At 44.4% G+C, this 10,151-nt stretch overlaps 1 protein-coding gene across 1 annotated transcript; it reads right to left on the bottom strand.

The window, feature by feature from the left end:
• Nucleotides 1-5,913: 5,913 nt before the first annotated feature.
• Nucleotides 5,914-9,868, bottom strand: LOC123619414 (testis-expressed protein 13D). The gene is made up of 2 exons (XM_045523310.2): nt 7,864-9,868; nt 5,914-7,067 (listed from the first exon to the last, which is right to left on the bottom strand). Exons 1-2 carry the CDS (start codon nt 8,855-8,857, stop codon nt 6,973-6,975), a joined length of 1,089 nt encoding a protein of 362 aa, XP_045379266.2. The 5' UTR covers nt 8,858-9,868; the 3' UTR covers nt 5,914-6,972.
• Nucleotides 9,869-10,151: the final 283 nt, after the last annotated feature.

Here is a 10,151-nt window from a genome sequence, read left to right as displayed (position 1 = left end):
CCCTTTCCACCCCCACCCCTTGGCAACCACAAGTTTGTATTCTATGTCTATGAGTCTGTTTCTGTTTTGTATTTATGTTTTGTTTGTGTGGTTTTTTTTTTTTTTTAGATTCCACATATGAGCGATCTCATATGGTATTTTTCTTTCTCTTTCTGGCTTACTTCCCTTAGAATGACATTCTCCAGGAGCATCCATGTTGCTGCAAATGGCGTTATGTTGTCGGTTTTTATGGCTGAGTAGTATTCCATTGTATAAATATACCACCACTTCTTTATCCAGTCATCTGTTGATGGATATTTAGGCTGTCTCCATGTCTTGGCTATTGTAAATAGTGCTGCTATGAACATTGGGGTGCAGGTGTCATCCTGAAGTAGGGTTCCATCTAGATATATGCCCAGGAGCTGGATTCCTGGGTCATACAGTTAAGTCTATTCCTAGTCTTTTGAGGAATCTCCATACTGTTTTCCACAGTGGCTACACCAAACTGCATTCCCACCAGCAGTGAAGGAGGGTTCCCCTTTCTCCATAGCCTCTCCAGCACTTGTCATTTGTGGATTTTTGAATGATGGCCATTCTGACTGGTGTGAGGTGACACCTTATGGTAATTTTGATTTGCATTTCTCTGATAATTAATGATATGGAGCATTTTTTCATGTGCCTATTGATCATTTGTATGTCTTCCTTGGAGAATTGCTTGTTTAGGTCTTTTGCCCATTTTTGGATTGGATTGTTTGGTTATTTCTTATTAAGTCGTATGAGCTGCTTATATATTCTGGAGATCAAGCCTTTGTCGGTTTCATTTGCAAAAATTTTCTCCCATTCCGTAGGTTGTCTTTTTGTTTTACTTATGGTTTCCTTTGCTGTGCAGAAGCTTGTAAGTTTCATTAGGTCCCATTTGTTTATTCTTGCTTTTATTTCTATTGCTTGAGTAGACTGTTCTAGGAGAACACTTTTGAGATGTATGTCAGATAATGTTTTGCCTATATTTTCTTCTAGGAGGTTTATTGTATCTTGTCTTATGTTTAAGTCTTTGATCCATTTTGAATTTATTTTTGTGTATGGTGTAAGGGAGTGTTCTAGCTTCATTGATTTACATGCTGCTGTCCAGTTTTCCAACACCATTTGCTGAAGAGACTGTCTTTATTCCATTGTATATTCTTGCCTCCTTTGTTGAAGATTAGTTGACCAAAAGTTTGTGGGTTCATTTATGGGCTCTCTATTCTTTTCCATTGGTGTATATGTCTGATTTTGTACCAATACCATGCTGTCTTGATGACTGTGGCTCTATAGTATTGTCTGAAGTCTGGGACAGTTATTCCTCTAGCCTCTTTCTTTCTCTTCAGTAATGCTTTGGCAATTCTAGGTCTTTGATGGTTCCATATAAATTTTATTATGATTTGTTCTAGTTCTGTGAAATATGTCCTGGGTAATTGGATAGGGATTGCATTAAATCTGTAGATTGCCTTGGGCAGTGTGACCATTTTAACAGTATTGATTCTTCCAATCCAAGAGCATGCGATATCTTTCCATTTTTTAAAGTCTTCTTTAATTTCTTTCATCAATGGTTTATAGTTTCCTGTGTATAATTCTTTCACCTAGTTGGTTAGATTTATTCCTAGATATTTTATTACTTTGGGTGCTATTTTAAAGGGGATTGTTTCTTTACTTTCTTTTTCTGTTGATTCATCGTTAGTGTAAAGAAATGCAAGTGATTTTTTTAATGTTAATCTTGTAACCTGCTACCTTGTTGAATTCTTTGATTAGCTTAGTAGTTTTTGTGTGGACCTTTTAGGGTTTTCTATATATAGTAACATGTCATCTGCATATAGTGACAGTTTTACCTCTTCTTTTCCAATTTGGATCCCTTTTATTTCTCTCTCTTGCCTGATTGCTGTGGCTAGGACTTCCAAGACGATGTTGAATAGGAGTGGTGATAGTGGGCATCCTTGTCTTGTCCCAGATTTTAGTGGGAAGCCTTTGAGTTTTTCACCGTTGAGTACTATGCTGGCTGTAGGTCTGTCATATATAGCTTTTATTATGTTGAGATATGTTCCCTCTATACCCACTTTGGTGAGAGTTTTTATCATAAATGGGTGTTGAATTTTATCAAATGCTTTTTATGCATCTATTGAGATGATCATGTGGTTTTTGTCCTTTCTCTTGTTGATGTGATGTATTACATTGATTGATTTGCATATGTTGAACCACCCTTATGTCCCTGGGATGAACCCCTCTTGGTCATGATGTGTTGTGTAATCTTTTTTATGTGTTGTTGATTCTATGTGCTAATATTTTGGTGAGGATTTTGGCATCTATGTTCATCAGTGATATTGGCCTATAATTCTCCTTTTTGGTAGTGTCTTTGCCTGGTTTTGGTATCAGGATGATGGTGACTTCATAGAATGAGTTTGGGAGTATTCCCTCCTTTTCAATCTTCTGGAAGAGTTTGAGAAGGACTGGTATGAGTTCTTCTTTGTAAGTTTGGTAGAATTCCCCAGTGAAGCCTTCCGGTCCTGGACTTTTATTTGTAGGGAGGTTTATTATTGCTGTTTTGATTTCATTTCTAGTGATTGGTTTGTTCAAGTGGTCAGTTTCTTCTTGATTCAGTCTTGGTGGACAGTGTTTCCAGAAACTTGCCCATCTCCTCTAGGTTATCCAGTTTGGTTCCATATAGTTTTTCATAATATTCTCGTATGATATTCTGTATTTCTATTTTATTTGTTGCAATTTCTCCATTTTCCTTTCTTATTTTGCTAATTTGTGCTCTCTCTTTTTTCTTCTTTGTGACTTTGGCCAGAGGTTTGTCGATTTTATTTACTTTTTTAGAAAACCAGCTTTTGGTTTGATTGATTTTTTCTATTTTTTTAAATCTCTATTTTATTTATTTCCTCCCTAATCATTATAATTTCCTTCCTTCTGCTGCCTTTTGGGGTTTTTTGTTCTTCTTTTTCTAGTTCTTTCAGCTGGTGGGTTAAATTGTTTATTTGAGATTGTTCTTTTTTGAAGAAGGCCTGTATCATTATAAACTTCCCTCTTAGCACTGCCTTTGCTGTGTCCCATAAATTTTGTGTCGTTGTGCTTTCATTTTCATTTGTCTCAAGGTATTTTTTAATTTCAGCTTTGATTTCCTCATTGACCCATTGGTTTTCTAATAGTATACTGTTTAATCTCCATGCTTTCCTTTTTTTCTCCTTTGTTTCTCTGTTGTTGATTTCTAGTTTCATGGCATTGTGGTCAGTAAAGATGCTGGAGATAATTTCTATCTTCTTAAAATTGTTGAGGTTTCTTTCGTGCCCAAGTACATGATCAATCCTAGAAAATGTCCCATGTGCACTTGAAAAGAATGTACATCCTATTTTGGGGGGGGTGTAATGCTCTGAAAATATCCACCAAATCTAATTTTTCTATTGTATTATTTAATTTCTCTGTTGCCTGATTTATTTTGTGTCTGAAAGATCTGTCTAGTGATGTTAATACGGTGTTAAAATCTCCAACTATGATTGTATTCCCATCAATATCCCCCTTTATCTTTGTTAGTAATTGTTTTATGTACTTAGGTGCTCCTATATTGGTGCATATATATTAGCGAGTGTAATATCCTCATCTTGTATCACTCCTTCTTTATCTTTCTTTATGGCCTTTGTTTTAAAGTTTATTTTGTCTGAAATCAGTACTGCAACACCTGCTTTTTTGGCTTTTCCATTTGCATGGAATATCCTCTTCCATCCTTTCACTCTCAATCTATATGTGTCCTTCTCCCTAAAGTGGGTCTCTTGTATGCAGCATATTGAAGGTTCTTGGTTTTATTATCCAGTCTGTCACTCTATGTCTTTTGACTGGAGCATTTAGTCCATTAACATTTACAGTAATTAATGATAGATTTGTGTTTATTGCCATTTTGAACTTAAATTGCAGTTGATTTGGTATTTCCTCTTTGTTCCTTTCTTCTTCCTTTTGTGGTTTGGTAATTTTCCTTTGTATTATCATGGATTTTATTTAGTTTTTGTGACTCCCTTGTAAGTTTTTGGCTTGTGGTTACCCTTCTTTGTAAGTCTATTAGCCCATTACTATAACTATTTTTATTAAACTGATAGTAACATGATCTCAAACCCATCCTACCGAAAACAAAAAACTTGGGAATGGTTTCTCTGCTTCTTCATCTTGCTATACCTCTCTGGCACTGTGGTTTATGGAGTATCAGTTATCTATTGTGGTCCTTATGGAGTTTATTTATTTATCTATCTAATTAATGCCTATGTAGGAATAACACTTTAAAAAAAGAGAGAGAGAATTTTAAAAGAAGGGAAAAAAGGGTTTGAAAACAGTGTATAATGAATAATAGAAGAGCAAGTTGAAGCAGAATAGCAATCTGGTTGAGACGTCTTTTAAAAACCTTTTAAATAGGAGAAAAGAGGGAAAAAATGTATTTGAAACCTGTGTATAATCAATAACAGGACATCAAAACCAAGAGAAATAAAAATGAAATGACATGGATTAAAAAAAAAATAATAAAAATATTTTTAAAAAATTTAAAAGGGATTAAAACTGGGAGTATATATAATTGTTTAAGAAGTAAAAATTAAAAGGGTAATAGAAAATAGAACAGGTAAAAACAGATTTAAAAAAAAAGGGGGGGTGTTCTCCTGGAGACTGTGTGCTCTTAATGTGAAGTCTTTCTGTCTTCGCCCTGTTTTGGAAGCTCAGCTTACTGTTTCCAGAGGCCCTCCCTTGGCACCTTCGTCTGTGCTGCTCCCAGTGCCCGTCAGCATGCAGCTCGTGCCCCCTCCCAACACTGGGTCAGGTGCAGCTCTCCTTTGCTGTGGGCGAGCGGGTCACTGCCCCTCCTGACGCTGCAGTCAGATGTTGCAGACTGGCCAGGTAGGAGGGCAGGTCGCGCCCCCTCCTAGCACCACGATCAGGGGCTGCGTTCCTGCCAGAAAGGCGGGGAGCCGCCCACCCTCTCCCCGCGCCGGTAGGTCGGGTCGCTCCGCAGCTCTGTGCTGCTGCGTGCTCCGTAGGTGGGCTCGGGGAAGACCGAGGAACAGCCCCATCCCTGCTCCGGGCCAAAACCTAGCTCCTTGTTTGTCTTGGCAGAGCAAGTTCTCTGAGGGACCAGGACGGAAGGATCCTATCTGCCTCCGGCTGTAGACAAGTCTCCGTCTGGCCCTTGAGGCTGCTAAGCCCTTAGGTGCAGATGCAGGTTTCGCCCCCGCCCCCGCCTGGGTGCTCAGTGCTGCAGGATATGGCGGCTGTGCCTGAGCCCTGCCTCTCTTCCCCCGAAAACTTTCCGCGGGTTTTCAGAGATGGGGGTATGCACCCTTCCCCTCAGGGCACACTAGCCATGTTGTTTTATGGAGGGCCCAGGTTGTTCTGCCCTGTACACCCACAGCCATGGCGCGCAGCCCCCTGCAGCCCCCCGGGGCTGCCTCAGTGCAGCCGTTCCCGTCCTCTGCCCCGCTCGGGCAGCCTGGCCCAGCCCCCAGCTGCCGGCCCGCGTCTCGGGCTGGGTGTCACGGTGACCCTCTTTTTAACTTAGTTCTGTCGGTCAAGGGCTGCTCTGTACAGATCCAAGCCTCGGACACTCCCCCTCCATCCCACTGGCCTCTCGGTTGGAGAGGGGAGAACCAGCGAACAAGCACCAGTCCTCCTTTGCCGTTCCCTCCCCACGGGACCCGTCCTGCACTGTTTTGCGTTTTCTTCTTTCTTTTTTCCTTTTCTCCTACCACACTTTTGGCATCTGTCTTTTGAAGAGGGCGATGTTCTGTTGGAGTTCCACAGGTGCTCTGGTTGGCTGAGTGGGATGTGGATGTGAGTCTTGGTGTATTTGTGGGAGAGGGTGAGCTATGAGCATCCTTCTACTCTGCCATCTTGGCCTCCTCCCTAATTGCACACTTTATTACTAGTAAGAATCAGAAAACCTCTGACAAAGGTGGAACTTGGTAAACTGGGATCTCCTGGGGGAACTGAAGAACACTGTTCAGATTGGAGGCTGATCTAACTTCCCACGCTCTGGGCTCCACCCTGGCTCCCCACTGCTTGCAGCAGCTGCCTCAGTAGAGCAGAGCCTGCAGAGAACACACCGAGTGGTAAGAGAAGGGGCCCAGTGGCATTCCCAAGAGTGCTTGTCCCTATCTAGTTCTAATTTTAATCCGGTACGCCCTCCCAAGGGAAACACCATCCATAGCATGATGCCTGTCCTTGGAAACCATTTTATTTTATTCTTCACCCACTTTTGACTGGAAAGGGGCTGGGGCTAGGGGCAGACTGAGGCTGAGGGCTCGAGTGTGTAGCCAACACTCTCCCAAACGATGTCTTTCTTAAAGACAACCCAGAGGTCTTTCAGACAACCAGGAAAATAGCTGTCCCTCGCAGGGGAGGAAATCAGCAGGAGTATCAGAGAAGTCCTGCCTGTACTTTTGTGAGGCCACTTTGCCAATACTTGCCCCTGCCCATTCATTTCCATTGGGATTAATGTGATGAACAGTTTAGTCATTCAAGTCCTTCCATGACGGTCTCTTTGACATTGCCCCCAGAATCTTAGAAACGGACCTTGACTTTATTTCAATTGGATTTATCCCAAAGCCACACTATGTGCAAGGCAAAGAAGTCACTACTGATATAATCTGTATCCCAAATTAGGCTCTCTCCTGTCATCTAATCAAAGTCACCCACTTGGGTTATAATGTGTGCATCAGATGATAACATATAACAGTAGTTCCTAGCACATACTAGATAATTAATAACCACTTGTTGAATGAATTAATGAATGTAATTTTACAAACTTGGGATAACCCCTAAATTTAATACGACCCTCCCGACCCCCTTTGAAACTCTGCTACATCAATCCTTTTTCCCCAACAGAAGGATTACGTTTAACAAAATCTGTCTGCCCTCCCTTGTTCCAAGATGTGTGCCAGCATGTCTCCTCTTCCCTGATTCCTTTATACGCTTTAGCTCCAGCCAGCTGAGATCTCACTGAGGTGAAGGCTGCTGAAAGCCAGAAGGGTACTTCATGAGGATTCGCACACTGGGAGCTGGACCTTCAGCTTCACATGAAGTTCCTGGAGCTTAGAGACACAAAGAACAGGCCCTCACCAATGAACATTATAAAAACAAATCAAGAAACAAGTATGAACATTGCTGTGGTATACAGCATAACAATAGCATTCTCAAGGAAAAGTGTTTCTAGAATAAAATGTATCTTATGTTCTAAAAGCCTGGGTATTCTCAGTCAAAGACCTGGTATTATGGGAGAGAGGAAGTTAGGAAAATACAGAAAGGAGAAAAAGAGAATGTTTCATTTCAGCCTCTGTAGGGTTTCAACCAATCGGTAGCATCCATCCAGAGTCCACCACCTGTGAACTTAAATGCATTTGGGAGAAGTTTTCCTTTAAAAATTAATTAACATATTCAATAGAATCTTATCTTTCTTTAAAACAATGCATATTATATACACTCATACACATGTATAATATGAAACTGGAGGAAAGATCCATATGTAGAAACAGATATATTAATGTGTTAAAAATGGTTATTGCTCGATGGTAGGATAATGAAAAATTTTGACAGATTTTCAAATTTTCTATGATGTAAATAAAAGAGTTTTTAATCATATGGGGGCATCCAGAAATTGATTTCTCTTTGGAATATGCCTCCATTCTTTTTCTACATCCCTGAATTCAGTGAGGAGCTTGCTTTGGGTTAAGGCTTCCCACCTCATTTAGTATCCAGATTTTCTTATATTTATTACAAGCCAAATGTCAGGAAAAATTAGTCACATTCTATACCATAGGCAGTCCCAATCTCTCCTCCTGAGATCTGGGGCAGGTTTCTCGTCTTGCTAGGGCTTAAAGGCTTTCTTACCTTCGAGTGGCCTCGGCATCTGTTCCTGAGGTTGTCGCTTGGTTGGGTCTTCTTGGCTCCAGCTGTGCCCTGGCGGATTTATGAAGTAGGGCCTCACAGGACCTTCCTGTTGGCCTTGGATCCTCGGGTCCCGCTGCAGGGCTACCTCCTCTTGGGACACAACTGCAGGCCACATGCCAGGTGGGTAGGTGCCCCCAGCAGGCATCTGGGGTGGGAATGCTGCTGCTGTTGCTGCTGCCGCCGCCGCCGCCGCCGCCGCCGCCGCTGTTTCCACTTCTGAGACCACCGTAGGTGGGGGAGGTGGTGGGTATGGGAATGGCATGGGCAGAGGGGGCTGAGCCACCTGGGACCAGGGAGTCGGGGGTCCCGGCATGTAAAGCAAACCGCCCGTCGAGACATTCTGGGCTTCCCTCTGGACCTCCTCCAACTGCCTACGCTGTGATGTCGCCACCAGCAGCTTGTTTCTCTCCTCAGTGGTCAGAGGCCACGCTTCAGCCCCGAGGTGCTGGGCTCGAGATCGGGGTACGACCTCCTGGGGCTGCCTCTCTGCCTGGAGCAGCTGCCCACGCAGCTCCTCGCGCTCGGTCAGCGCCTGCTGCAGGTCGTTGCGTGTGCAATGCAACTGCTTGGCCACCTCCTCGCGCTCCTCGCGCAGCCGCTGCAGCTGGGAGGCCAGAGCCCAGGTGGCCGTCTCGCGCTCCCCAACCTGCTCCTGCAGCCGCCGGACTCGGCGGGCCTGCTGCTCCCGCTGCCTCGTGGCCACACGCACACTCAGGGCCAGCGCGCTCCAGACGCAGGCCCTCTTGACGGCCGGCGGCACCTGCAGGTCGGCCAGGATGGACTGCAGCTCATCCTCGATCTCGTTCCAGGGCCGCGAGCGGAAGGTCGAGTAGAAGTCTGGACCGCCGCCGTTACTGAGCACCTCTTCGTTGATGAACATGACCACCTCGTTGTGGCGAAAACCGCTCCTGGGGTCCCGGAGGTCCACGGCCATGGCCGCCGCGGCCTAGTCGGCAGAGCCGCCGCCGCTGCTGTGGTGAGCGGTGGCCGCCAATGGATCCGCCCCTCCGCTCCTCACTCAGTCCTCCTTCAGTCCTAGCTCAATCCTAGCTCAGTCCTGGCCTCCTCCTCGGCAGCCTTTCCCTCTCACCCACGCGCTCTCCTAACAAAGAGCGAAGCGACCCGATCACCACACGAAACCCCGCCGGGCGACGCGGTAGCGCGTCAGAAATGCGGGCCCCCACTCTCGCCGCAAGGCATGTTGGGAGCAAACTTACTCGGCTGAGCGCCCCCTGTTCGGCGAGCAAGTTGGGTGTCTGCTCCTGGCTTCAACTAGGACGCACCTTCCTAGGCACCACGCCACCTACAGGGCAGGCTGGCCGGGTGACTGTGCCAGGGACTGCTGTGCGCCCCCAAATGATTATTTCGAAGAGCTTCTGAAGGACGGCACTTGGATACGCGGAACACATTTGAAACCTGGGAATCTGGTGAGTGGGTGTATGGGGGGCTCTTTTTGGTTCATCTCTTGCTTGCATAACTCGGAGCTACTATATCAAACTTTCTATATGGTATCAAGCTGTCTGCACTCTTCCCTTCTCATCCTAAGCAGATGACTTTGGAGTTCCTCTCATCAACAAAATCAAGTGATTGAGACAAGTCCCTCAGTTTTCCTTGCTAAATCCTATCTTCGTGCTCTAGATGGGTCCCTCCTATTTCGTTTTCTCCGGGACTTCACTACATCTTATTCCCCCTGTGTTTCCTATATCTCTGCCCCCATCCCCTCCTGTGCTACTTGGTATTTTTCTCCCAGATGGTAAACCTGTTCAGGTTCCCTCTGTACTTGGAATAATTTCCTCCCTCTAATCTATGTCCTGGCTTTTCTCTCTTCTCATTAGATAATAGCCTACACTATGGCCACTTCATTGTGCTCCCTTCACTATTCAGTCTGCTGCATTTTGGTTTTCACGCCCTAAAACTTGAGTGAAAATTCTCTGATAAGGTCACCAGTGATACTTCAGTGCAAAAGCGAGTGGATACTTTGAAAGTTAGTTTTCATGTGATTCTTCAGTAGGGTTTAAGTCTCTCCATCATTCCCTCTTTGAGACTGCATCCTGTCTTGGTTTCTGTAGCATCAAATTCTGTGGGTGTTCCTCCTATCCCCCTGGCTTATCTTTCTGTTTCTGTGAACTATTTGTTCTTCTGCCCACAGCCCCATAGTTAGTGTTTTCTCAGTTTTATTTTCTGACCTCTCCTCTTTTCATTCTATATGTTCTCCTTGGATGAGCTTA

The sequence above is a fragment of the Camelus bactrianus genome, chromosome X (genome assembly GCF_048773025.1).
Source record: "Camelus bactrianus isolate YW-2024 breed Bactrian camel chromosome X, ASM4877302v1, whole genome shotgun sequence".
Lineage (NCBI taxonomy): Eukaryota > Metazoa > Chordata > Mammalia > Artiodactyla > Camelidae > Camelus > Camelus bactrianus.
The sequence above is the reverse complement of the archived record's forward strand: the minus strand, read 5'-3'. Positions and strand labels throughout refer to the sequence as shown.